This window comes from Alternaria arbusti (genome assembly GCF_024043155.1).
Source record: "Alternaria arbusti strain BMP 1465 chromosome Unknown scaffold_4, whole genome shotgun sequence".
Taxonomy (NCBI): domain Eukaryota; kingdom Fungi; phylum Ascomycota; class Dothideomycetes; order Pleosporales; family Pleosporaceae; genus Alternaria; species Alternaria arbusti.
The window spans coordinates 1303727-1331497 of record NW_026249944.1 but is presented as its reverse complement, the minus strand read 5'-3'; the positions used below and the strand labels follow the sequence as shown (position 1 = coordinate 1331497).

The 27771-nt window shown below is 53.1% G+C and overlaps 9 protein-coding genes across 9 annotated transcripts; 4 read left to right on the top strand and 5 right to left on the bottom strand.

Moving 5' to 3' along the window:
- Positions 1–1367: 1367 nt before the first annotated feature.
- On the bottom strand, positions 1368–5258 carry J4E86_004089 (uncharacterized protein; the record flags this gene model as incomplete). Its single annotated transcript, XM_051444636.1, has 1 exon — positions 1368–5258. One exon carries the CDS (start codon positions 5256–5258, stop codon positions 1368–1370), a length of 3891 nt encoding a protein of 1296 aa, XP_051304261.1.
- Positions 5259–6530: 1272 nt separating this feature from the next.
- Positions 6531–7204, bottom strand: J4E86_004088 (uncharacterized protein; the record flags this gene model as incomplete). Its single annotated transcript, XM_051444635.1, has 2 exons — positions 6531–6805; positions 6886–7204. The coding sequence occupies 2 exons, from the start codon at positions 7202–7204 to the stop codon at positions 6531–6533; spliced, it is 594 nt and encodes a 197-aa protein (XP_051304260.1).
- Positions 7205–7994: 790 nt separating this feature from the next.
- J4E86_004087 (uncharacterized protein) lies at positions 7995–10009 on the bottom strand (the record flags this gene model as incomplete). The annotated part of the gene is made up of 3 exons (XM_051444634.1): positions 7995–8961; positions 9011–9440; positions 9490–10009. The coding sequence occupies 3 exons, from the start codon at positions 10007–10009 to the stop codon at positions 7995–7997; spliced, it is 1917 nt and encodes a 638-aa protein (XP_051304259.1).
- A 964-nt stretch (positions 10010–10973) lies between these two features.
- Positions 10974–12531, top strand: J4E86_004086 (uncharacterized protein; the record flags this gene model as incomplete). The annotated part of the gene is made up of 2 exons (XM_051444633.1): positions 10974–12142; positions 12399–12531. The coding sequence occupies 2 exons, from the start codon at positions 10974–10976 to the stop codon at positions 12529–12531; spliced, it is 1302 nt and encodes a 433-aa protein (XP_051304258.1).
- Positions 12532–12575: 44 nt separating this feature from the next.
- Positions 12576–14830, top strand: J4E86_004085 (uncharacterized protein; the record flags this gene model as incomplete). Its single annotated transcript, XM_051444632.1, has 2 exons — positions 12576–12583; positions 12775–14830. The coding sequence occupies 2 exons, from the start codon at positions 12576–12578 to the stop codon at positions 14828–14830; spliced, it is 2064 nt and encodes a 687-aa protein (XP_051304257.1).
- A 1254-nt stretch (positions 14831–16084) lies between these two features.
- On the bottom strand, positions 16085–18159 carry J4E86_004084 (uncharacterized protein; the record flags this gene model as incomplete). Its single annotated transcript, XM_051444631.1, has 3 exons — positions 16085–17753; positions 17803–17825; positions 17875–18159. 3 exons carry the CDS (start codon positions 18157–18159, stop codon positions 16085–16087), a joined length of 1977 nt encoding a protein of 658 aa, XP_051304256.1.
- Positions 18160–18503: 344 nt separating this feature from the next.
- On the top strand, positions 18504–19354 carry J4E86_004083 (uncharacterized protein; the record flags this gene model as incomplete). Its single annotated transcript, XM_051444630.1, has 3 exons — positions 18504–18599; positions 18655–19136; positions 19189–19354. The coding sequence occupies 3 exons, from the start codon at positions 18504–18506 to the stop codon at positions 19352–19354; spliced, it is 744 nt and encodes a 247-aa protein (XP_051304255.1).
- A 378-nt stretch (positions 19355–19732) lies between these two features.
- On the top strand, positions 19733–21040 carry J4E86_004082 (uncharacterized protein; the record flags this gene model as incomplete). Its single annotated transcript, XM_051444629.1, has 1 exon — positions 19733–21040. The coding sequence occupies one exon, from the start codon at positions 19733–19735 to the stop codon at positions 21038–21040; it is 1308 nt and encodes a 435-aa protein (XP_051304254.1).
- Positions 21041–23988: 2948 nt separating this feature from the next.
- Positions 23989–24594, bottom strand: J4E86_004081 (uncharacterized protein; the record flags this gene model as incomplete). The annotated part of the gene is made up of 1 exon (XM_051444628.1): positions 23989–24594. One exon carries the CDS (start codon positions 24592–24594, stop codon positions 23989–23991), a length of 606 nt encoding a protein of 201 aa, XP_051304253.1.
- Between the last annotated feature and the right edge of the window lie 3177 nt (positions 24595–27771).

The following is a 27771-nucleotide window of genomic DNA, read 5'->3' as shown; positions in this document are numbered from 1 at the left end:
CAGCCGCAGAGGGCCAGCGCGGACATTGCACGGTCTCCTCGTATTCTGAACCCGCAGACATGGCGTCGTGCCATGATGTCTTCGAACTTTCCCGTTATTACATGGGGTAAAGATGACATGACAAAGAAGAGCTCATTCCTGTGAACATCGATGTGTTTGTATGCGAACCCTGAGATTGAGAGAAGGCCAGAGAAGCGTTCATCACTGGGCTTGGGCGTGATTTTGTAGTCTTAATGGGAGAGAGCCGCCTTGCCGCAACCATCGATCATATCCTTCTTTGTTTTAGGTTTTCTTTCTGCAAAGAAGAGCGTGAAGCGGAGATCGTGCAGTAAAGCCCATGATTCAAATGGGGGAAGAGGACCGATGCGCTGACTCAACAGCATGAGGTAGTCGTTGACAGATTTGGAGTAGTCCAGACAACCCAGAGGCCAGACATTCGCAGTGTATCCAAGTGTTTTTGGGGTAGGTTAACAAAGTCCAGAAACCAAGAACATGGAACTCCCAGAGGAATGTTTTTGTGTAGAAAAGATGCCGCAGAAAGCGCAGACATGGCGAGAAAGGGTCTAAGTTTTGAGAATTTCCACGGAAGAGATAAGTGAGGGAAGGAAGGTAGGCCCTGGAAAAATTTGATACCGGGCTGGGCGAGCGCTCGCTCCATCTACTAACATGTACTCTGACGTACAAACTTTTAATGAAGCATTGATCTGATGCCGTAAGCATCAAGTCTCCGCTATCTCTTTTGTTTCTGTTCCTGGCACCGCAGTCGCCAGGCACAGCCATAATTTCCTCCGTTCACTTTTTTGGTATGCGCAGTCTTTCTTGCACACCACGAGCATGTTGAAGAACGGCTTCATATTCGATTTCTTCGAAACTCTCCCAGAGCCACCAGCCATAAATGTGGGCCGTTTTTATTTTGAGTTGTCCAAAAGCGCAAGATAGGATTTTCATCAAAAGTTCCGGATATGTTTTGGGCTAGATAGCGAAAGAAGGTGCAGAAGCGTATATGCAAAGGTAATCGGACGATTTTGGAAAGAAGGAAGCAGCAGCCATGAGTCGATACCTCAATGCTTTTGGTAAAGAGTACTGGAAGAGACATATGAGAAGCGAGGTTTGAGAGCCGAGCGGGTATCTTTATATACCCATTCAAGGACAGTGAGCACGTGAGCACGTGAGCTTGAGTGGAGCGGGTTACCAAAAGGCGCACCTGCGGAACGATGGGATACGAGCGAAGCTGGTCGCATACCCCACCGCAGCACAACACATCAACCCACAAAAGCAACTGAGCAGAGAAATGATCAATTCATCGTACCAAAATTAGTCTACCACCAAAATATTATATGCACCTCTATATCCCACTATCCCTCCATCTACCGCTTAACCAACCCGGCAGCGGCAGCCTTCATCTCAGCTTCCTCATTCTTCTTCCTCTGAGCCTCAATCTCAGCCCTTGCTTTCCTCTTCTCCTCCTGCTGCAGCTGATCCGGTCTTCGCTCGGCGATATCCTTTGGCTTGTTATCCGAGAAGAAGAACTTCAGACCCTTCTCGATAATGTAGCAGGCTACGAAGTCAAAGGCCATGATGCTTGTGATCATAATCTTGAAGTCGGTGGTGAAGGGGACGAGCTTGAGCTTCTCGTTGAGTTCGGGGATAAACTCGGTGGCGCAGGAGAAGGCGACACCGGAGACGGAGACGAGACCCCAGTACATTCCCTTGTTCTCGCGGATGGACTCGCGGAAAGGTCGGCCTTGGTAGTTGATAGCGAAGGTGGAGATTTGCTGGATGAGTTGCAGGAGGTAGATCGCAGAGTTGAGCAGAGATGGCTCAAAGTCCTTCTCTAAATCTGGGTTGGGGTCCTTAGGCTCGACGCGCTGGACGTATTGGCTGACATAGATGAGGGTGATGATGTGGATAGCGAACTGTCCGAGTACGGAGCCGATGATGTACGTGTTGAAGATGTTGTGTTGAGGACGTTCTTTCGACAGCGTCTCGACAGTCTTTGCGCGCGAGATGGACAGGAAGCATACGCTCATCATCATACCGGAAATGGTAACCTGACCGTCACCGAACTTGATACCATCCAGGTAGAGGACTGACAAACTGTAGGCGGAGATCAAGCAGTTGAGAGCAAGAATCTTGTACATCTGGATTGTAGCGACGAGTGTGCAGCGGCCTTGGCGGATAATGTTGGGAATGGCAACGACGTTGGCGAGCTTAGAGGTGAAGGGCGCAGCGACGGAGGCATCACCAAGCTTGATGGTCGGGGGCTCACCGGCCAACTCTTCCATCTCTTGTGCCATCATCTTCTCTTGCATTTGTTGAGCGAAGTTGGCGGCGGCCTGAGGAGGCTGAACTTGGCCAGGCTGCTGTTGAACGAGGGTACCGGCAGATGCCGATCCATTTGCGACGCCGTTGGCTCCTGGGAGTAGACCCTTCCTCTTCGCTTGGTTCTCCATAGCCTTCTCATAGTGAGGGTTGGTCGGACCAGGTGGGTAGAGATGCGCGATCATGATCGGAACAGGCGGCTGGGGCTGGTTGAATCGTGTCATGAGGTTGCACTGCTTCTCGTAGACGTTCTTCATCTGAGTGTTGCGGAAGTGCTCGCCAATCTTATCAAGATCCTCGCGAGTACCGTTGAGAAGAGCAACACCAATGTGAGCCTGCTTCAGCGCACCAACATCGTTGGTACCGTCACCAGCCATGAGTGTAGTGTAACCACAGTCCTTGAGGCCAAGAAGGATTTCCTCCTTCTGCTTTGGCGAGACTCGAGCGTAGACCCAGGTGTAACGGAGAATCTGCTTCCATCCCGGCTGGCCAGCGAACTTCGAAAGTGCGTATCCGGTAAGACAGATGTCCTTCGACTTGAGAATCTCGGCATCCAGGGGCTTGGTAGGATCGACGGGAATGCTGACCTTGTCGTCAACGCTGCGCCAGACAAGCTTCTCGCCGGACTCGTCGTTCTCAGGTGCGTCAAGGATGTAACAATCGCGGTCGACGATCTCGACCTGCTTGGCGACATGGACAGCGGTCAACGGGTTGTCACCAGTGATCATGACAACACGATGGCTGGACTCGTTGAGGGAGCGGACAGCCTCAACAGCGTCAGGCTTGAGAGGGCACTGGAGGACGAGGAAACCGGCAAAGTGCAAGTCAGACTCGACTTGCTCACGCTTGAGGTCGTTGATGCGGTTCTGGCCCCACTCTCCCTCTTCGGAGATGAACTTGTATGCGAGGGCGAGGACACGGCCACCATTACGGGTGAAGTGCTTGAACGTCTCCTCGTAGTTTGGCGGGGTGTTGACCAACATCTTGCGAATAGTCTCGGGCGCGCCCTTGACTGCAGCGATTGTGCTCTTGACCTTGCGGCCAGTCTTGGTGTTGTTGACGATGACGGTAGCGACGGAGCTCTGGCGTTTCAGAGCGGACGAGAATTGGAAGCGGCGGCGGATGTGTACGAGTTCGGCTTGGGATTTGGGGGTAGTCATGGTGGCTTGGAGTGTGTCCTTCGCTCCGAGTTTCCAGCCGAGAGACTGGAGGGTTGCCTTCTCCATAGGCTCTCCAACAGTCTCACCATCGTCGAGTTTGACCAAGGCGTGGGCAGCGGCAAGTACCAGTGTTGTCTCAGTAGCGACGTCCGTAACCTTTGCGAGATCAGTGTGTGCACCATCTGCTGCAACTGTAGCTCCATCTTGTCCCAATGATAGTCCGGCAATACCGTCCACGACCAAGTCTTCACCAGTCAGAGTGCCGGTCTTATCGAAGCAGGCAACGTCGACCTGCCCAGCGAAGGGAATACGGAAGGGCTCGGTACAGAAGATGGCGTACTTGCTCAGAGCAGCGAGGGAAGTGTTGACGGCCAAGCTGAGCTCCATGGGAAGCTCGGGAGGGACGACGCTGGTAACGATGAGGACGCAGTCGAGGAGCAGCTTGTTACGCTGACGATCGAGCCTGACACCCTCCTGCCAGACGTACCAGGAGGCAGCGACGGCGAAGACGGTAAGGAAGAGAATGAAGAAGAGAGCTTCGACGTTGTTGGCGGAGACGCGCTCGGTAGCGAAGATCATGGTCCTGACGAGGCTGCCCTGGTTAGTCTCGAAGCCAGTCTTGATAACTACGGCAACAGCGCCCTTGTCCGGTGGCGGAGGGACACCGGACGAAAGCCTAGTGACGTTGCCGCCATCCTCCTCAGCGTCGCTGCCGTGCGAGACCTGGAGCACCTTGGTGCCGCCCCAGAGGAACGAGTTCTTGTCTAGACCCTCAGGCTCGATGCGCGCATCGCCAGGTCGCAGTTGTACGGATTCCTTGAGCACCGGTGTGCTCTCTCCGGAAAGCATAGCCTCGTTGACAATCGCGGAGCCCTCGAGGAGGAGCATGTCGCATGCCACACCAGAGTCTTCCTTGGTCCGGCCTGCGCTGACGACATCGCCGGGGAGCAGCTTGTCGCTCATGATCTCCTGCCACTTCTTCTGCCTGTATACCAGAATCTCGTAGGGCTTGATGCTCATGCCGCGGAACTCGTTCAGGGTCCTCTGTCTCTGCCACACAACGGTGCTCTCGAAAGCGACCAGCATGAACAGCGTGAACAACGAGTAGTACCAGTATTCGTCCAACATCCACAGTCCAACGCAGAAGATCTGGAAGACGAAGAAGGGCGCGACGGCGTGTTCCTTGAACAGCTCGGTGAAGGTCGGGACGGGGATATCGAACGCGTTGTCGCCATAGTGCTGGGTGAGGCGCTCAATCTCGGCGGGCGAGGTGAGGCCCTGCGTCTGCTGGAACGTCTTGAGCTGAGGCTTGGGTTCGATGTCGAGGGGGTAGGACAGCGGGGCGAAAGAACCTTTGTCGGCGTCGTAGAGGAAACGGCGCTTCTGGAAGAGGAAGGAAAGGTTCGACTTTCCGCCCACGTTGTCGCGCACCAATGGCACAATCTCAGCGGCACCCGCGTTCTTGACGGGCTGCACTTTGATAAGCGATGCCGAGCGCACGTCGCTGGCCGAGGTGGTGGTGAAGGCGCTCTTGAGGTTGACGTTCCAGTGCGTCATCAGCCAGAAGAGCGACTGGAAGGTGGTGATGCTGGCGACCCAGACAAAGGTCCATTCCGACGACTGGATGTACTGCTCGTAGCGCTGCGGCGAAAAGTATATGGCGGAGAAGGCGGGCCACACTATCAGGAAGGGCCAGATGTACGTGTGCAGCTGCAGCGGCAGCGGGTTGTGCAGGCTGGCCTGCTTGATCTGGGGGTTGTCGACAAGCGGGGCCATGGTTGTGGTTGTCGTGTCCAGACGAACGTCAGTCCTCGAAGATTATTGAGACCCTTTGCCTTCGCGCCCGCCGCCGTCGGCGCTACTTTGCCCGATGCACGTGGCGGAACATTCACGAACACGGATTGAAAGCGGATTAGCGTCCGCCGTGATTGGTCCGTCTGCTGAACTCCTTCATCTCAACATTCTGTCTTCACCTCAGACGGCTTTAATCTCTTTGTTCTACATCATCTATCGAACAATGAAGGGTACAGAGTGGTCGCAGGAAACCCCGCCAACGACCCTCTGCAAAGCGCCGGCCCTCGCATCCGCATCACCTCTGCCCAGATAGCATCCATCCAATCTTCGAAAAATGTATCCGTCCATGCGACATGCCGCATTTCATACTCAAGATGCCGTCTACTTCTAATCTGCCTCTTTTCACACAGTTCTGATAGCTGCGCGATCCACCACATGCGCTCTTCGCCTGTGGCGACACAACTCGCAACGAAGAGAACCCAAAGCAAGGTGTTGAGATTCTTCTCTTGTATCCATGTTTCTAACAGCGGTGCATTCGGTCGATCCAAAGCGGCACGTAATCGAGAAAGAAGGATAGCAAAGATCTTCGTGTTCAGTGGTAGTGCACGAAGTACTGCGTACACGAAGATGAGGGCTGCTGCAAGTAGAGCCTCAACTACACTCGCCGCATCAGCTCTAGCCTTGAGATAATCGTAGTAGTTGCTTTGTTCATCATGGATGCTCTGGTCAAAGTACAAGAAGTCTTGTGAGTGATCAGGCACTGAGAGAATCATGAACTGCGTTTCGTAGAGGAGATTGCTGAGAGTGAGGCGCTCGACACGACCAACCCAGTGCGACGATACTGCTAGCGCGAGTCGATGGAGTCGATAGAATATGTTGAAGCAGTCGACCGCGCCGCAAGAAAGTCGGAGCAGTGACGTGGGCGAGGTTTGTGCCGCTTCTTCTCCAAACTCGTCTGGCAAAGGAGGCGCATCCGGGTCCAGGATTATATGTGGAAAAGATGGGTGCGCGCGAGAAACTACTGCAGTGTGAAAGTCCATCCTGTCAGGTGGTTTAGCGATGAAATTGAGCGATGGGTGGCATTTCGCTTACCATATGATGCCACGCAGCAAGCCATCATTGTGTCCAAAGGCGAACAACCCACCTCGCACTTTCACCATACGTTTCAGTGCTGTGATGTGAAGTTGAGCCGCTTCATAGTCTCCAAGAAGATTCTGAAACAGTTGGCGTGGGTTATTCCACGGGCAGACGTGCTCATACCTCGAGATTTGCCAAAGTCAACACAGTGCCCACCACCTCATCAGATATATATCCTCCTGACGTCGCAAGTTTGCAGTTGACGGCCTTGATTGCTTCATTCTTGTGCTCTAGTTTGCAAACTCTCAAGTCAGTGAGATCATTGGCCAGCATGCCATATAGTGCCCAGCTTGCCAGAGTTGCGTGCATCAAGCCAGCATCATTCGAGATGAATGACTTCCACGTGTTTTGGGCATCGGTGGCGACGGCATTGCTCTTGGGTGCGCTCTTGTCTGTCTTTAGTGTCAGCTGATGGCCCCTTGACTCCAGATTTCGGTCTCTTAGTCGGACAACGTGTGTCGACTCTACATACACAATTGAAACAGCGCACCCAGCTTTGGAGTTCCAGGTATGGGTAAAGCCTTGAAAGGGTCTATCCGATCATCATGCAGGCCGCAATTCAGCACTGGCCTTGCTTCCATTGTTTTATTCATGTCGTTTCTCTTGTCTTTGCCATCTTCCCCAGCTTTGGAAGATGTCCTTGGTTCCGACCTATCTCTAAGGTCGTTCGGTCTTGCTGCACCCTTCTCTTTTGATGTCCGTACATCTTCTCTCTCTCTGCTAGTGGCCTTCTTTTTCTTGATCCGAGGTTCGCATATCCGGAATCGGTTCTTTAGCTTCTTCTTCGCCATGGCCGTGCTGATCGAAGAGTGTTGAGACGGGTTGATCTGCGGTCCAGCCATCTTCATATCGAAGTGATTGCGCATCACCAGCCGCCGGATCATGCATCGTTCCGCCCCAGCTGGGTTATATGGCTTATCCGTCGTTACAAAGAATTCATACTCGCGCTCCATGATTTTCGTGAGCCTTGTCGATGGGTCTGATGTGAGGGGTACGTCTGTACGTGAAAATCAGAGCTGCAGTGCTTGGCTACGCAATCATAGAAAAGTGTCTTGCGTCGAAATTGAGAGACTCTGCCTGGGCGTTTGAGATATCTCCTGTATATCCAATGTGTTACTTCGGCCTCCAACTACCACACCTCGTCATGTGCAACCATAAGCTACCTCATCGGCCGAAGCAGCGACCTATGCCCGGAGATCAGCTCGCGTAAGTGGCATCGAGTGTATGGGAAGTCATGTTGGCTGGCTTATATAAGACCTATGCTGATTACGGCAGCGGGGTTGACATGCGAGGCACCGTGCCATTGGACAACAGCAACACAAGGCGTGCGCCTCATACGCGATAAGCCTCGGGCTTTCCGCGGATGTTTGAGGCGACTGAAAGGGAAACGCGGGGGGCCAAAACTCGTATTCTGGTAGCGACACGCATGGGCGAATAATTCATGCAGCCCTACAGCGCCTCAGGAATGATGGCTGCTGCACTTCGGGGATATCTCTACTCTACATACACAACGCCTCTACAACCCCGAGTTGAATGCCACACCTTCAACGCCAACAGCCTATCCGAGAGTCACTTCCATATTTATTTGCCCTTGTCCTCTCTCAGACTAACGATCTGATTGAGCACAATCTTGTCCTCTGTAGAATCGATATCGACACAGAAATAAGCAGTGCGCAGTGCCTGGAAGCGCACAAGAGCGTCCGAAGATCCGCTCAGATCCAGTGAAGTCTCGCTGATGAGGTCCTTGATACCCCGCTCGATGACTGCCTTATCATGGATGATTTCGGAGTTGGGGTTGAGATCATCAGCCCAGCCGCCTGTCTTCCAGTCCAGTGTGTTGGGTGACTCGGTCTTGAAGAGCGAATTGTACAGACGTGCTGTGACGGGAACGGCTGTTGCGGCGTCCACCCATTGAACGTAGGCTTTCGGCTTCTCAGTACCAGGCACCTTGACAGCCTTGATCTCAGACACGTTGCCGCTCTCGTCCTTGGAGAAAGATGTCGCACGAATCGCGAAGGGGACGTTGTATAGACCCACGGCCTTATTTGGCGCCAGACGGAAGTAATCGGCGCTGTCCTCCTCTCTGAAGTCGCTGCGATCGATGTAAACGGCGCTACCAATCTTCACCTTGCGCTCACCAGGTATCGTGCCCTTTGGATCGTATGGTACTGTGATCTCTTGTTCGTCTTCGGTCGCAAAGTCTTCGATGACTACTTTGATGGGGTCGAGCACCATCATCTGACGCGGTACGGTTCGCTCGAGATGTTTGCGGATCGAAGCTTCGAAGCGTGGCGGCTCAATTTCGGAAAGCGCATCCGTGACGCCGAGCTCGTCCACGAAGTTGAGCATGGCCTTGGCTGGAATACCGCGACGGCGCAAAGCCACCATGGTGAAGAGTCGGGGGTCGTCCCATCCTCGTACTACGCCAGGTATTTTCTTCGTCTCGACTGTGCCGTCCGCGTTCTTCTTCTCGACGGTTGTGCCTTCGACGAGCTGGAGGATGCGTCGCTTCGAGAGGATCGTGCCGCCAACGCTTAGGCGTCCGAATCTGCGCAACGTTAATATGAGCGATTCTTAGGGGGGAAGCCGTTACTTACTCTCGCTGCATTGGTCCCTTCTCCTCCGACTTGGGCACTTTCATGTCCAATTGCTCCAGTAGCCAGTCGTAAGAGATACGCGACTGGCGGAACTCGACTGTACACAACGAATGGCTAATTCCCTCAAGAGCATCGCAAATGCAGTGGGTGAAGTCGTAGGTAGGGTAGATTCTCCACTTGTCGCCAGTTCGGTGGTGGTGGTTCTCCTTGACAACGCGGTAGGCGGGCAGGTCCCACATCTGCGGGTTGCCCTCATCTGGGTCCGTCAACTTCTGCTTCATGCGCAAGAAAGCCTCTCCAGCCTGGTATTTGCCATCGCGCATCGCCCGGAATTCGGTGAGGGACTCTTCGATCGGTCGCGTGCGGTGTGCGCAGCCATAGCGCTTGCCTCTGTTGTCGGGTCCTCCGCGCTGGTTATTGATTTCCTCGCCTGCGTCATAGTCAGTACTGCGCAGATGCACATAGATATGCAGACCTACGTGAGCAGTGGCACACATAGGCGCCGTCCTTCTTGATAAGCTGCTCTGCAAGCTCGTACAGCTTGTCAAAGTTGTCGCTGCTGTATGTAATCTTCCACGGCTCGAAGCCTAGCCACTTGACGATATCCAGGATGGCCGTGAAGTAGATCTCGTCCTCCTTCTCCGGGTTGGTGTCGTCGTATCGTAGGTAGCACTTGCCATTGTGATGCTTTGCGAAGCCAAAGTCGACGGCGATGGCCTTGGCGTGACCGATGTGGAGGAAGCCGTTTGGTTCGGGAGGGAATCGGGTTCTGACTTCTGACACGGGCTTCTCTTCGTAGATGCGCTTCAGCCAGCCCTCAGAGAAGATGCTCGTCGGTTCGCTCTTTGTGCTGGGCTTGGCCTGCTCTTTGGGTCGGAGGGCATGCTCGGCCTTCTTGGCCTTTGCTGCTGCTTTCTTCGCCGCCTTCTCGAGCGCACGCTTCGAAGGGCCCTTCTCCTCCTCAGCGGCCGGTGGGGCGGGAGCTGTAGGTTCCGCCATGTCTGCGCGACGTCAGTACACGTGTCATCGAAGGTGCGTCGTGCAGGATGTACACGTGACTTTACAGCAGAAAGAAGACGCGTCGAGTTCGTTACTTACCAGGAAAGTGTCGATGTTGCGGAGCTCGTGTGCTGCGGGAGGGGCTCTATCAATAACTTTGGAGGGGCATTGACTCAAACGCGCTACACCAGCCACACTCCTGACGCCACACTTAACACGGCATCTCAACTTTCCCCACCTGCTGCCCTTCCATCACACACGCTGGACCACATAATCCCCGAATCGTGATCGGATGCGCTTCAATCGAATCTCTAGTCCACATGGCTGTCGGCGACCGCAAAAGCTTTATTTGGCGTGCATCAGGAACCTGATACCTTCACGACACCGTCTTTACAACCAGGCTTATCAACCATGTAGCAGTCGAGCATGTCAAAAGCATAACGAACGTACTATGACTGTCTCGTAATGACACAGTTGCAGTTATGCTACAGCCTTGAATTGTTGAGACATGGAATGCACTACGAAATCAGACCTTGGAAACAACACAAAGCAGATTCAGAGCTTGGACACGAATCCGGCAACATGATATCCAGGATTGACATGGAAATACTCTAGTGGTAACTATGGATTCGATTCGTGTACAACTAACTTCATCTCCGATAGTGTCACCAGCTTCAACATGCAATTTCGCCCCTTCCAAAGCATCGTCAACTCTGCAGGTCGAAAATGCCGTCCTTCGGTATTGACACGAGGCATGGAAGGTGCACCTGGAGCTATGTCAACTTCAATCTCAAGACGTGAAACCTGTAAAACAGCAAAACTCAGCGACCAACATGCCACTCTTGGTGCATACCCGATCATTAACTATTTCTCACGACACATGCTCAACGCGCGCCAATCCCTATATCGCTCCTTGTTTCGCACACACTTTCCTACCCAACGAATAGCATCAAAATTTCCATCGATGGTTACCACAAGAAACAAAAACTATACCTACGACAACGTCCCCCAGGACCAAGGCGGAATGGGGGCAACAACAGAGTCACTCGATAATCGGCGAGCAAGACAGGCGCGTCTTCTCCTTTCGAAACACTACGAGCCCGTCATCTCTGAGGTACTCAACGAAGAAATACCTAAGTACAAGAATGGCACTACCATCAGTGCAACAGACCGTGTGAAGTATATACGAGAATGCGCACGAATACTCGCTTCAGAACCGCCTATACTGCTAGCGGCAGTCGACGGCGACTTGGTGCGCCGCATGCGGACTGATCCTGATTTGAAGCGAGAATACGACCTGATCTGCAAGAATGCAGCAAAGCAGCCGTCCATATACATACACCAATTCGCAGACCTGAATGGCATTCCACCTACTCCTAACCAAATGCTTATCATCTGCAATTGGATAGCCGACTACATAGCCGATAATCTGGCAGAAGGCAAAGCTTCAGAGCACTTCTGGCAGATAGACAACGTCTCTCCGGGAAGACCGCTGATTAACCAGCAAAACTCTGCCAAAGGCCACCGCAAGTATCTCTACACGACACATTCCAGTCGATCAAAGAAGCGTATCGGTACCCTCGACCTTTTCTGTCAAGGTACCCAGAAACGTTGGCAGGAGACGCCAGCATCACTACGCGATACACCCCTTCGATATCCTCTTGGGGAGTGTGGATATTCTGAAAACTCAGAAAATCGTCTGAAAGAGCACCGCCAACGGGAGTCATCCAACTACATAATGAACCTAGTCGAGGACATATCCACCCACCTCCACAACATCGGCATGTTTGAACAACACTTCACGATGCACCAGTATATTGTCTATCTCATCGACCGACGGGAACAAGTAGAGATTGCGGAGATCTTTTGCTCCGCATTACTTCGAGTGTGGGTGAGTAGCGGCGGTGGTTTCAACTCGTACCCTGCTGGGCTCAGCGTCAACTCTTCGAAGAAGGTCAGCAATATTGACTGGGCTTTGTCCGAGATGAACACCACCTTGCACTCCCCTATCACCAAAAACATGAGGATGCAGCAGCTCAGAGCAGATGAATACCGACAAGCACTGGAGTGGACTAATGACAACACTGTAGACTCAGAGACGAGAGAGTCTGCAAGCCAGGAAGAAGAGTGCATGTAAGTTGAACTATTGAAAGGCTCAGATCAGGTACTGACGTAGCGATTCTAGTGCTCATCTCTCACAGCTGTCAATGTAAACCCACTACCCTAGACCATGACTGCTATATTCTTATACGCTTTTCAATACTGAACGCAGCCAAGTCGTGCGAATTCGAATTATTTCCTGCTCCAAATATCACGCTGTCAATTCTGTTGTGCCGCAAGTGATGTTCCAAGGTCGCCCCCCTTCGAGCCCCATAATCCCACATCACAGTGACCTGTATGGCCACTCTTTCATATCAAACCAGAAAGAGCGTATCTCGCTACCAAACACGATGACCGGGTGCAATGCAGGCAAATCTGCAACGTCGCTTCTCGAAGGCCACTATTTCAACCTCCTGCATTAACCCGAGTGAATGTCATAGCATCGCCACATTACCGAAAATCAACCATGTCTATGTAAGTCATCAAATTTAGTTTTGCGGAAGACACAGCATTCTTTTGAGTCTATCTTGAAGATGTAGAGCACTGCGGAGGTGTTCGCAATATCCAATTGCAAAAGTCGATTTTCCACACTGTAGATATTATAGCCATACAGTTATCTAGAGCAAATCTACATTGCACATCAGATAAAAACTAACAACATCCAGAACATTCGAACACCCCCGCTCCTACCCTGCCGCCCTGCTCAAGAAGCGCCACTCCCTCCCCTCCCATCTCCACATCTTCGTCGAACGACCAAGCCGACATGCAATACGCTCATCACGAGACTTCAACTACGATGCCCTTAACAAGTCCAGCATCGAAGCCCATTTCCAGCGCAACGTCGCATCGAGCTTTATCTCATTGTACGAGAGCAAAGCCACTGCCTCGAGCAAATATCCTTACACGGATAAAGTGGGACAAAAGCCGCGGTCATTCGATGCCGCTGAAATGGCTATCCACACCAGTGGGCTGACAGCGGCATGGGTGACCGTAGACAAAGACGTCCGTCTTCCGGTATGGTTTGACAAGAACAGACAAGAGTCCGACAACGCAGACGACGAAGAGGTATTGTGGTTTTGCCTCCAAGAGCTGAAAGCAGTACTACAAGTCGATGAGAAGCTTGGGGAGAAGGACGAGTGGCTTGCCTGCGGGTTCATCCCCGAAAGTAGGGTTGTCACTCGTCACGATTCATCGAATGAGGAGTACCCAGAGGGGGTGGTCAACGACAAGGAAATAGAAGAGGCTTATAGACAGGCTCGCCGCGATCGCCAACGCATCGAAGGGGAGAGGCTTCAAGTCGACGTGCCGGAATCTGAGCACAGACTCAAGAAGACGCTTTCTTCGGGGTTCTTGAAAGCCCCTCAGATCCCCAGCCGGAAAAGCTCTCTTGCCTCGTTGGATGGCAAAGCTGTGAGCCAGACCAAGAAGATAGCTACTGGGACTTCAAAGCTTCGCGTAGAGACGCGCGACGTGTCAGTCTCGCTGACGAATGCGGATCCCCGGCGGGCGGCGTCACTGATGAAATATGCGTTGTTGCTCGCGCATGAAAAGAGGTTTGAAGCAGAAGAGTCGTGGCTTTCGGAGACGACTCGTTTAGCTGGGGGTGTAGATCGAGGGGATAGTACGAGGACGATCGATGATGGTACTCGTAAAGAGAGACGAAGCGGGTTTGTGGACCGCGATAATGACGCATACCTGACGCCGCCGGAGTCACCAATTGCCTCATCTGGACAAAGGGGCATGCACGAGCAAAGAGGCCGTGAACGTGCTGACAATCCAGTTTCGCGGTACGAAATCGCTCGACAAGTTGATGAACGGTCAGTCCAGGAAAGGGGAAGACGTATGCGTCGCTCTGCCGCTCCATCGCCCTCGCAGTCCCTGCTGGGACACCATCTCGAAGGAGGCAATGCGTCTTCGCTTCGACCCCGTCTTTCGCGCCGTGAGCTCCTTTTGGAGCTACAATCAGACGAAGACTCTGTACTACGAGAGTACGCAAGAGTCAGTCTGCAGGACCCCTCTGCGCACCACCACACCCGGCACGACACGCCTAATGGCGCAAGGTCAACATCGACGGTCCCGGGAACCCAGCCACCACCCGACCACACCGCCCACGCTGCAGGTAACGATGAATTTGATCCACCAGATCCATCGGTCTACTCCGTCATGTCTTCTCTCTCCTCCTTGTCCGACTTGGCGCATGCTACCATCGAGGAGGCCACGTACGCTACCGTCTATCCCGGCTCCCATGTTAGGGAGGTTGAGATACGGCGTAGGAATCCGGGGTCGTCCTCTGCGGAGGCGAAGTCAAGCGAGGAGGAGGAGAGAGGACGGAGTAGAAATGGACGGCAACGGCGACGACCCTCGGAAGGACGAGTTTCGGGTGTAGCCGAAGAGGTACCAGCGGAAGAGGATGTAGAGCCTTTTCCTACTTTTGATCCTAAGGTACCGGGTCACATAGAGCTTTCACGGTCTGGAAGCACTGTCTCTGTGGTTGCCGTTGTCCCTTCTGCATCAACACCAACACCGATACCTCCACCAGTGGTCTTGAAATCCGAGTCTTTCTTTGCCAGAAGGAAGAAACGGTTCGAAAAGGGCAAAGACGTTTCTGAGCGTTTAGCAGAGGTACGGGAAAGTCCGGCTGCTCAGAAACCAAAGGTCATGAAGGATCTGTTGGAGTTTGCTGGGTGGAGGTCTGGTGATAAGAAAGATGGAGCGAAGTGAATAGAATCAGGAATGACTTGTAGGAAAAGAGGTGAGTTTCATGCCGAGACGAGCTGTTATGTTGGAGTTCGCTAACGGATACACGGATCAGCGAAAGATGAAGATGCAGGTCGAGGAACAGAAGAGCGTCCCGCCATCGCCAAACCACAACATCCACGAAGCATCCACTCCCACTTGCACCTGGAACATCATCTTACCAAAACGTCGTGGTGGTGAGACGCCCGTCCCCAGTTTTCTCGTAGGTTTTGCACTCGGACAACCCAACCGCCACCAACGAAACCACCACTCTACCCGCCTATCCGCATCCTACGATCCCCAACCCACATTCCCACCCCACAACAATTCGCACCGTTACCCACCCCTGATCCTATACCCGCGCATCCCACTGCATCCGTCCTAGCTCGTCCCCATCCCATTCCCAATGCAAACCCCTGCCTTACCCGATTTACCCGGAAGCAGTAAAACGCACGGATCCGCACGACCCAATCGAGCAATGACGTGCCGAAAGCAGTGCTGGCGAAAGTTGGCAGCGAGGCATTGGACGCGCACGTTCGGCGCCGGGGGCAATGCAGAGAAAAGTTGGCACCGTGTTCCATGGTGGACTTATGAGTTACTGGATTAGGCATCTAGAGAAGATGACGACGGGGATGACGGTGGTTGTGACGTTGGAGGTGTCGTGGCGTCGAGGGTAATTACATTGTGGTGGACAATGCGTGCGAGAGATGGTGCAGGTGGATGAGGGCGGAAGGATTGCGCGGTGTGGTGATTGGGTGCGGAGCAACATTAAAACACCATCATCGATGTATTTGCAGCATCGAGAATTCTGGATATCATGTCAGGTGTTTGTTGTTTGGGGGATTACAAGTTCACTGGTGATGAATTGCTTATTCACATGCTACTTCGTGTATTACTATGGATGCATGAGACGTGGTGCTCACAATAGGCCCGACCTTGCCTGCCTGAATTCCCCAAAGGACCGTCTTCGTGTGAAGACACCCCATCGCTGCTGCCTGCGCATGTACTGTACTTGCACCTTTACGAGCGGCTTTGTGGGCAGCTGCAGGCAGCTGTAGTCGCGATCTTTGGTGTACGACGATGACAGATTCTAGCCCCAGTGAGGTGCATCATGGTGGCTCCTGCGTTGTCGGTTGTCAAGATGATCGGACCGTGGCGGCGGCTATGAGAAATCGATATGGTGACCATGCCCTATAACGGGACTGGTTATTGTTCGGAAGGATACTCCCTCGGAGCTGTTCATCCAGGTTGTGGGCTAGCCATGCCACCCTGGTATGCACTGGCAAAGTCTAGTTGTCCCAGTTGGCCATTAATCTGGTCAATTTCTTTGTTCAGATCTTCCACATTCTGCGCCAAACTGGATACTTCGTCGAATCTTCGGTGTTTGGTGGCATCAGCGACCATTTCAGAGACTATGAACTTCTGTTCCTCAAGTACGATCAATCGTTCTTTGAGCTCTTTCTCTTCTGACTCCATTGCGGAGACCTCGCTGCTGCTCACGACACTGCCAGTGGAGCGGTCGTTGTACTTGATAGAGGCAAGGGCGCCGACTCCGTTTGGTCGACCTTGCGGGGCTGCATGCTTGAGAATCTTTGGTAACGCTCTGAGCGGTAGCATGTGTAAGCTCAAGAAACTGTACGCTTGTTGATATACCGCTCTCTGTAGCTTCTGCTGTGTCGACGAATCAGTGGGAAGGTCGCGTATTCGTTTCGCTGCGACATCGAATTGTGCAAACCCGTCCATTAATCGTTTGCGCACCTTTGTCGCGTCAGTCAACTGCTGCGGCGTGGGTGACTTGTCTGGGTCTTGCAAGGCCTGCAGGAGCTTGTGGAATCGTGGGAGGAGTAATCGGATGCCACGTTCAAATTGCGCAAGGTTCTCGTATGCACGCTGGTCCTTTGGCTTGTCGGCCAGCTCGCGCTCAAAGTCGCCTCTAGCGAACAACGTGTGCTGGCAGTCTTTGCACATGCGCACGTCAACACTCATCTGCGCAGCATCTTTTTCAGTCGTCTGCGTGCTAGCAACGTTGAGACCTATCTCCGAGGAGCAGCCAGTCTTGGGATCGCTGCACACGACGCGTCCGCACATGCGACAATGTGATCTTCTGAATGTGTATGTCGAGAACTCCTGCTGGCAGAAGGGACAGTTGGGAACTTTGGCGTCTTCCTCCCACGTGATTATTGACTGCTCCAGAGTCTTGCGTTGGTTCTTTACGCCCGGTAGTGAGAACCAGCTCCCTGCAGTCTGCGTTTCTTCTATCGAAGGCGGGTTTGCGAGAAGTTGCGTCAACTTGGTAAGACGCTTTTCGAGCCGGCTGACTTCCATGCGTTCTCTGTCGACACGTTTCCGTCTGATCTTGGCGAATTCGTCGAAGTGGTCGCGCTCGAAGCCGTGATGATCGTTGTACCCGTCTCTCGACTTGTAGCACGTCTCGCACACGCGGCACCAGACGCCTCGGACAGGGTCGTGCTTAGCCTGCCGCGAGAGCTTCATCTGGTACATGGTGTGTTCCTCGCAGAACAGCCTGCCACACTGTCTGCAGTTGACTGCTGGCTGACTTCCGCCTAGCGCCATTTGTGAAGCTGTGACGGGCCTCGCGCACATGGGGTCTGAGCAGACATCGCGGTAGCCAGGCCTCTGCCAATGTGATCGCGTGACTTCCTCCTCGGGGTCTCGGCGGACGGGTGCGGGTTCGTGGGGAACGTGGGCGGTCGAACTGCTCGCGGAGTGGGAGATTTGGGGTGGCGACGGGACATCGTTGGATTCGAAGACGTCGAGTCCCTTCAGCTTCTGGTTGAGCACGGCGAGCGGCTGGAACTTCTTGGCCTTGTGCATCTGGGCCTCGAACCAGTTCTTGACCTCATCCTGCTCCTCCACGACCAGGTTCTGGTGGTTGTCGTCGAGATGTCTACTACTGGTCAGGGCTAACATACTGGGCGGCTACGAGGCGGCGGTACCTGTTCAGTTGTAGTAATGTTACCTGCTACGTCAGACGACTGTTCTTGCTGCAGCAGGTGCTATGAACCCACCATTTCCTCATTGCATATCGGGCACACGAGTCTGCTGGAGGCACTCGCCGCGGCATTCTCGCTCGGGCCCACCAGGACCTTGCTGCCGATATCCTCGCGCGTCTCTGCAGTGCTGGCGGGGCTGTTGGAGGCCTGCGAGTTGAGCGAGACGGAGCTCTCAGAGGGCGAGAGCAGGCTCGCGTTGCGGCGGTGGGCGGCTGCAGGCTGCGGAGGTGCAGCGGCGGGCGACAGGTTCCTCCCGCTGCCGAGTACGCGGCCGCCGCCCAGGGACCTGCGCGAGGTCATATTCGGGAGTGTCTGCTGGAGTCGTGAAGGTACATGGGCCGGCATGGGTAGGCTAGGGCGTGGGTCTTGGGCGCGCCGTTGCAAGGGCCGCTAGGGATGCGCTGCAGGACCACATGCCGGCATCTTGGGAACGCGTCCCCGTCCCGCAGTCGCACCATCCAGGGAGACATGGCTAGTGCCAGCGAGGGAACCATTATTGCGTGATTGCAAAGTGCATGCGATAAGAAAACTCTACAGCCCAGCCAGCCCGGCCGACGTCCTCAGCACGGCCTTGGCAATGACGCGGAATCGAGACATGGCTATCTCCGCGCTGCATGCTCCATCTCCGCAACACTCTCCGCACCATGAAAGGCCCCTACCCCGAGATCCAGGGCGGCGGCTCTCTGATTCTCGCATGGCAGATCCGCAATAAGCGCGTCCTGGTCGTCGGCGGCGGCGAGGTACGTCTACACCCCCAGGCCCCTTGCAAAGTATTGACAGTTGACAAAAGTCTAGGTCGCCGCTGGTCGCATCGTCAATGTGCTCAATGCCGACGCCAAAATCACCCTCGTCTCCCCGCGCGACGGCCTCAACGAAGAAGTCGCCTACCGGATAGAACAGGGCCAGGTCGACTACATCGATCGCAAGTTTGAGCCCCAAGACCTCGATGGCGTCGACATGGTCCTGACGGCCGTCGACGATCCGGAGGCCTCGTCGCAGATCTACAAGCTATGCAAGGAGAGGCGGATAGCAGCCAACATTGCCGATGTCCCGCCCGAGTGCGACTTCTACTTTGGCAGCGTGCATCGCGATGGGCCGCTCCAGATTATGGTCAGCACAAACGGCAATGGCCCCAAGCTGGCCAACATCGTCAGGAGGCAGATAGCAGCTGGGCTACCTTACAATATCGGCAACGCTGTGCAAAGAGTCGGCATGCTGCGGAGGAAGCTGCGAAAGGTCGCTCCGAACATTGAGGAGGGCCCAAAGCGGATGCAGTGGTATGTTACCTACATCGCATCCGGAAGGTACTCGCTGACTCAGCCCATGCAGGATGTCCAAGGTGTGCGAACAATACTCGCTCGACGACCTCTGCGCCATGACCGAGGAGGACATGGAGATGCTCCTCGGTTTCTACAGACCCGGAACCGTGCCGACGCTCGAAGAAGTACGACTGCAGGAAGCTGACGGAGCGTACGACGGGCCTTTCTTGATCTGATTGCATATGGATTCGGCGTTGGGTAGACAGCATACAGTAGGTATGAGCGGGAGTTGCGGCGACGCTATCAAATTCTTGTATATCAATTGTACACTCTCCTACGCTCTCACCTACCTCCTAGAAGTCTACATTGCCTGGGGATATCATCACTTTGCTTTTTTGTACTAATGCAGGCGGCAGCGCACCTGTTCGGTTTCCAGCTGGTCTGAGGTGCCCCAGTGGCTCCTTCCTCGTCCCATCTCCTCCGGTCCTGTCAGCCAATCAGGATGGGTTGGCCCAAGCGTCTTCTTCCCGGCACTTGCCTGTTGAATGCCTCCCTCACCACATCCTGCAGACTACATCACATCAACACTGCCGTTTCTGCGCTCTATCACCTAGATGTCGGCGTTAGAGAACAATATGGATCTTGCGCAGCGACCACCTTACGACACCGTCGATTTCAAGGCCCTCACCAAGAGCGACAAGGTATTCAAACAACTATGGCAGCGGACGTCTGGAAAATTGGATTTCCAAGACCCTGAGACTGCCCAGGTCCTATCAAAAGCTATCCTGAGAGTCAACTTTGGCCTCCAACTAGACGTGCCAGATGATCGCTTGTGCCCACCAATTCCCAATCGCTGGAACTACGTAGCCTGGCTGCATGGCCTGATTGACTCGACATCACCAGACTATTCCGGCAAGTACGACCCAAATCGTCACGTTCAAGGCCTGGACATTGGTACCGGGGCTTCCGCCATATACACTTTGTTGTGTCTGAGATCACGTCCAAGCTGGTCAATGTGCGCAACGGATATCGACAAGAAGAGCTTCGATTCCGCAGCTCGCAACCTCGCGCTAAATAACTTCATGACACGTACCAAGCTACTCCAAACCACCGAGTTGAACCCAGTGATACCACTGGCAGCCCTTGGTGTAGACCGTCTTGACTTCACCATCTGCAACCCACCCTTCTTCACCGACGTGTCCGACATGCAGTCCAGCTTGAAGGGTGAAGGAAAGAGCTGGAAGCCCAACGCCGTATGTACTGGCTCAGAAAACGAAATGGTCTGTCTCGGTGGCGATCTAGGCTTCGTCACGAAGATGGTCAATGAGAGTCTTGTTTTGAAGGACAAGGTGCAGTGGTATACTAGCATGTTGGGCAAGATGGACAGCGCCAAGGCTATCATCAATCTTCTGAAGAAGCACGGCATCACCAATTGGGCGGTTGGCGCTATAGAGGTTGGATCAAGCACCAAGCGATGGATCGTTGCGTGGAGCTTCGGCGACCTCAGACCAAGAAACAGCCACGCGCGTATAGAACGAATGGCCAACGAGTACCTCCCGTTCCCAACATCGTATCCCATCGCCCTGCCACCTGCAGTCGAACCTCAGGCTGCCAAAGATGCTATCAACACCCAACTCGAATCGATTGACCTAACCTGGACCTGGGATCCTCTTACATCTACCGGTATCGGAGAAGCCAGTCAAAACGTATGGAGCCGCTCCTATCGCCGCGCATATGAACGTAAACAGAAGGAAGGACTTGTCGATATGAAGGAGGATTCCGCACGAAAGATTGAGCTAGCCTTTCGTATTCGGGTTGTAGACCTGGCGCGGGAAGTCGTTGTTGAGTGGCTGAGAGGCACGGACCAGGTGTTGTGGGAGAGTTTGTGCGGCTTGATACACCGTCACTTCAAGAAGTCCTGAGTGCCGGTAGAGGTGCTTGTTGCATACACACCTTCAATCTACACAGATTGGTAGCTTCCGAGTTGATGTAGCTCCAAGAATACCTTATTTAGAATACGACACAGATTGTAGCGTTGCAGTTAGGAAACCTTCTTGTCAAACTGCTATTGTGGCATCGCATCAGCATATATCAGCTTATCCTTGGCGTCACGGCGCTTCCTACCACTCTGGAACCTTTCTACTCAAGGCATCCAACAGGATTGAGGTCACGTACTACAACGCCCGGCCATGCGGTGTCATACGCCTCCAACACGCATACTACGCCTTTTCGAAACCCGTGCCTCAATATCAGCACATTTTGCCGGCGTGAGGAACGCCCATTTCAACTCCCCATCGTTCAGCTTTTATCATCTTGAAGATCTTCTTTCTTTCCTCATTTCCAGACATCTCATCATCCCTTACCCATTGAACCGCCACCCAAAAGCCTGCTGCACGATCAAGGCCAATCAGCGAAAATGCACGTTCCCGTCGTAACCCTACTTCTCACTGCCTTCACACTCATTACGACAACTTCTGCGGCTGTCATAGTGGAGTGTGGAGCTGTCGCTCCCATGAGCACTTGTTTGCAATCATGCCCTGGAAAATGCGTCCAGGCGAGCAGCTATGTGTGGTGCAAATGTCCCTGGGCCCAGGGCGGAGGTGGCGGTGGAAGTGCGTAAGTGGTATGTCAATCTCCAATTCCAATAAAAGTTCCACATTTTCTGACGTGTATGCAGGCTGAGTTAAAGAAGATGGATTGCGGTGAGGGGGAAGACAGTGGCGGGAGTTGGGCTTACCAAGGACCGGGAATGGTAGGTTTCCTAATCGAGCCTGATCGATGTTGGAAGCAGAACGAGTGTTCATTTTGCTGGTATGACAGACCAACCTGTTGCTGCATGTGTGTAAGGATGAAATTCTAATGCATATATATGTTATAGAAGCACATCCCTTGCATCGTGCACCCTTTCATCTCCCTACATCTGAATGTCCTACCTTACCAACCTCATAGCTCAAGTCCTCAAACCCGAACACACCAAAATAAAAATATCTCTTCATTCCACTCAGCTTCCTTCGCCTTACTCTACAACCTCTTCATCCTTACATCGACGCTACTAACTATGCGTCTACAACGCTTCTTCGTCATCATTCTCCCAAGCATCGCCACCGCTATCGCTCTACCTGGTGACGGAGCACAAACAGGCTATGCATGCCCCCGAAGCCGCCGCGTTGCTTCCGGCACAATTCTAAACCCGGGATCGGACTGTATAAAAGGTGCCGGCGGAAGGTAAGTCAAGAGGGTAGGGTTTGATACGAACGAGGAAGAGTAGTAAGTCTGCCGATCTCTTGGGCGCATCGGTCGTTAATGTTGTAATCATCAGGTGGTATGCGGACAATGCGAGTAAAAAGGCGGGATGACCTCAGCGGATGTTAGAAGCAGGGTATAGAAAGAAAAACGTTCGGATTTTGGGGCCACAGCTTATAGAGATATGCTGATGGCGTGATGTGTGAGCTGCAGCGGGCAAGACGATTGCAGTGTGGTCAGATAGTCAAGAATCATAACGTGAGACGTGAAACAAAGCTCCGATCCTATCAATCCCTCACGCTTCACTTCCATAAAGAACTCTCTTTTCCACTATCAAAGTCCCAGACCACCTGCAGAAGAAGAACTACTACTATCCACCATCAAAAATATCCACCAAAATCAATATGCGTTTCCAACCCATCCTACTCGCCCTAATTACTCTTATTCTCGGCCTCACAGCCGCCTCTCCTACCCCCGCAGACGTCGAATGCGGTTCCTTGGTCTCAGTATCTGCATGCCGAGCTAGCTGTCCAGGGACATGCGTGCAGAAAGGGGAGATGGCGAATACGGTCATGACATGCAAATGCTTGTAGACCCGATGGCAAAGAAGAGATGTGAGTAAGGGAAAGAGGTGTGTTTGAAACAAAAGAAGCTGATCTGAATGTTGCTGACTGTAAAGAAGGTCGCAGCTAGTTTGATGACCAGAGAAAGGGAAGGATGTTGAGGGAGAGCGTGGATTGCACTCGTCGGAGATGATGTGAGATTAAGCCATGTTAGCAAATTACAGCATGTAAAGCTTCGAGGGAAAGTAAGCTGTCGGCTGATTAGGTCAATGCTGTATGCGTTCTTAGCATCAGCAGTCATCAGCTGAGAAACTTCCTTGTTCTAATTAAATGTCAGTATTGAACAGTTATAGTCTCAAGACCTTGGCTTTAGTTCTGTATAACACCTCCTAGTTCATCAACATCATCACACACTGCTTCAATTCGCCGTGACGAAAACTACCTACTATCAACATACTCCACGTCGTTTCTCATTGACATGTACTTCCCGACTATTCTCCTCACCACTCTGGCTCTTTTGCTAGGATCAAATGCTCTCGCTTTCCCATGCGACTCAGGCAATAGAGCGATCTGTAATCAAAGCGTCGCTCTTGCAACTTGCGTAGCTCAGTGCTCTGGGCGGTGTGTTGTTGGCAGTTCACCGACGATGGCGACATGCAAATGTACGCCCATCTGCTGAGGTGTTTGTGGAAGCAACAGGGGAGGAGCGAAAGGTGATTTGGATTGCTGGAGAAGGGAGAGGATTCGGAGAGATGCTGACTGCTCATAGGCAAAAGAAGCAGAGACAAATGATGTAAGGTCAAGAGAAAGGAAGCTGGTACTAATGATGGCGGGTATCATCAACACAAGTAGATGCAATTGATGCTTTGTTTTCAGATTGAGTGACTCTAGGAGAGCCGTAGCATGTCTTGATTAGACCATCTTATCCCCCGACTTCATTTCGTAGAAGTACCGACGATATCGTAACGGTCGGGAGCTTAAGAGCCCACCTCATCAGCGACGCTGAGGCACCCATGAAATCCCACATACCACCATTCCACTCACTGAGCACATACTCATCTCCCCTAGACGATCGGTCCGTCCCAGAACATACTCTTATCCATCTCCTCCGCCATACCCTTCGCCATGGGCGGGCAATCATAATCCGGCTTCCTACCCGCACACAGACCCTCCAACATCCCATCATCCCTACCACCACGTCCCGCACCACCACCTCTACCACCCCTGGCCGGGCCACGGCCGCCTCTATCTCCACCTCTGCCCGCATAGCCACCTCCAAAGCCTCCCCTACCGCCGCCGTTCATACCGCCCCCGCCCTGCCCATTTGCAGCCGCCCGGTTCTCGCGATGCAACTGGCCGCCATGTAAATCTCCCTTGAGCTCTTCGCGCTCGTTGACTTCTTCGGTGGTGTATTGAAATGTGTTCCAGGCGTGGACTTGGCTTTCGAGACCGCGGGGTGCTCGGCCGGCGCGCGCGAGGACGGGGCCCTGGGCGTGGAGGGCGAAGTCGCGGTCGCCGACTGCGGCGGTGTCTTGGTCGAAGCGCGTGATGCCTAGGTCGAAGAGCTCGACGGAGTTGTAGTAGAAGGTGGCTTCTTTGGGGGTGTTGTTGCCATTGGCGTGGCCGTTGGTGTTGCCATTGCCGACGGTCGCGTTGTTGCTGTCGGACATCTTGGGCTGGAGAATGAGGATGTTTTTCTCAGGCTTTGGGGTTTCGGGTGTGGCTGTTGTTGTAGAAGTGGTGTACTTGTGACGGCCGAGATGATATCTGGGCTATTTATGTGGTGTCAGTGTTTCCCCGCGGTGAAGCGCAGGTGAGAGAGGACTCACTCAAACCACGAGAACAGGTATCTCAACGTGTTCATTGCAGATTAGTGGCGAAGGATGCATATCGTGTTGTTGCCCAGCAGAGGGCCAGATAAGCGAGCCAATGGTAAAAAATCACTATCTGGTGATGGTGAGGAAGTCGCGTCCAGAGTCGGAGGCAGTGACGGTTCATCTTCACCACTTGGCCAAGCGCAAAACATCCATATGCTACCATAAAGACTACAGTATCAAGATAGAGCTCTCAATGAATGCGGTAAATGGAAGTAAATGTAGCGATTATTATGAGATCTCTGTAGAGCAGACTTGATTGCACACGACTGCTGGATTGCGCAACGCAGGAAGTAAACGGTGTTCGTCCAATGCATATCAAATGAAAGGTTTTCGATGCAGAGTACTGAGAATGACAAGGTATGAGATGAAAATTGGTACGCGACTGTGATGATGACAGCCTTCCGCTATTCGGAAACAAATACCTCTGGAAATGGAAGGCTACCAGCGCCGAAGTTTATGTGTCCACTTACAAATTACACGGAGTATGCGCGCTATCTTGATCTCGATGAGAACAAGCCTTGAGCAGAACGCATCTTGACTAGATCATGCCCCAGCGCGACCATGTGACCCAGTCGTAAGACACACGCATCATCCGCCCCGTATTATCCTAGTATGCAAAAGTTGACCAACGGTCGTAGTCGCCACGCATTTTTGGCTAGAAATACCATTTGAGACATCACGACCATGGGTGAAATTTCGGAAGGAACTGAAGGGGCGACTCAGCAGCCTGGAAATCGTGTCGCATGCGGAAACAAATTCCGACAGTGAACATCGCTCATGTCGGTCACGGCCGAGTCTGGTGACACTGTGGCGTCGATGTAAGCCAGTGAGTACGACGGACGTGTCTTACTATATTCCTGCCTCGCCCATGTTGAGCCGGAACAGTATGCCGAATGTTGGTTGCAGGTACACGTGCTTGGCTGAATTCGCCATGGGTACGGAATTGCCATGATGCGGACGCTACTTGCGAGTGTCGACTAGTACGAGAATGCCTCCTCGAAAAGGTCAATGCTTCGTACACCCACCCTGCGTCTGGCAGCTGCCCTAACGCCGTCACTGAAGCCCATTGGCCCGCACACTGAGACCGCCATGGCACCGATCTGTGCAAGCACCTCTTCATCTAGTACACCCTGCACATCGCACCGCTGCAGTCTTACGTCGAGGTACGCGGGCACACAACGGCTTTCAAGTTCGCATGAGCCCATTCTGGACGCATAGACCCGTATGCTCACGACTTCGCCAAAATGCTGTAATGACGCGATTTCGTCAAGCCAAAGCCGCACCCACTCCACGGAATCAAGGTTGGCTATGCACCAAACGAGTACAATCTTTCTTGCGGCGGCTGTATTGCTGTTGTGTGCGTTGAGCAGATGTCGCACAAAAGACAACTGGTGTGTAATTCCTACCCCTCCTGCGAAAAGCACAACAGTGCCGTATGAGTCAAGCGAGTGTTGGCCACCATACGGTCCCTCTATAGCTCCCCAGAAGTGCACCTGAGTGTTCTCGTATCTCGCTGCCAATTTATGAAGAGCACAAGTCATCCCTCGGCGCGAACGGATGATGCACGAGACAGTGCTAGGTCCATCCTGGGATCCAGGGTCGTCGATGTTGAAGGACAGCTTTTCCCCCGGGATCTTCGCGTTCCCACATTGCTGGGACCAAGCCACAGAGAACGGGTGTGACCCCACCAGTGCTACTCTTGGCATGTAGATCTGAACGTGTGATCCAGGGTTCGCGTCCCACGAGTGGGGTAGAGTGAAAGTGACACGCGTCGCCTCTCCGGGTAATGTTTCCAGCTTGACAGAAGTCCATGTTTTCCTCTTCCACGAGAAGTTGAGATGTAATATCCTAAGGAAGCGAGCTAGGGGCTCTAACGACAATAGAACGATAACCAAGTACATCCAAGGCAGTTGGGGTAGGGCATGTTTCGCCAGATGAAAGTAGACGCCGGATACCGCTATTGCAATGCCGATGCGGTGCAGTGAGAGGAATGTTTCGTAGAATGAGCGTCTAAGAGGGCCAATGGAATGCATCATGAGAAATACGAAGGCGACGAAAGCTGCAAGGCCGCTCCGATACGAGAGTGAATGCTGTAGAAGCTGGCCCACACTGTGCCAGCCGCTTTCCCCATTGTAGGTCACCTGGTACGTGCTGTATAGGAACGCGGAAACATGGGCTATAGCCTCCACTACGACAAGTCTGGCCATCCATCGATGGAAAAGGTTGAAACTGTCGTAGCTGACCTGGAGCAAGTTGATTAGAGGGTTGTTCCGGAGCGCAAAGAGTATCGTGAAGACGAGGTTGAAAGTGGCTAGAGACCCGCAGCGGCCTCGAAACTCGGCTATCATCTCGGAACGTGGGCGCACAGATATTACCAGGCAATACGCTGTATTGCTCAGAATATAGAGAGCGATCACAACCACATGAGCGCGAGTGGGTAGTGAGACCGAAGTTACACCAGCCGTAGAGGCTCCCGTTGGTTGCTGGTATTTGGTCAATCTGGCTGGCGCATACAGGAAGTGCTGCTTGAGGGCTCCCCAGAAGGCGTAGCGATCCCGGGCCCAGAATTCTTGTCCTCTACATGAAGCAATGGTTGAAACTCGTCGTCGATCGTTCCTGGCGGCGATGATGATACGAAGGCAGAAGGAAAGTATCGTCGGTATCAGCGCCGTCGCGATAAGGATATGGACGAACATGTCGTTGGCAGATTGATTAACACCAGCGAGTCCGTGACTGAACTTGAACGGATCTGAGCTTAGGTTGGTCTCGCCATTGTGAATGTCGTCGAGGGTCGGTGCGTACGATGGTAACGTTGAAATCGGAATTTTGGCGGCGTCCATTTGTCAACGAATGTCGGATGTGGCGTCTTTCGCTCGAGATTGGCTATGAAGTGTGATCAGAGAGAAGTCCAAGGTACGATGGAATACTTTATAGCATCTGTTGAATCTGGTGGACTTCCGGTGAACGTAT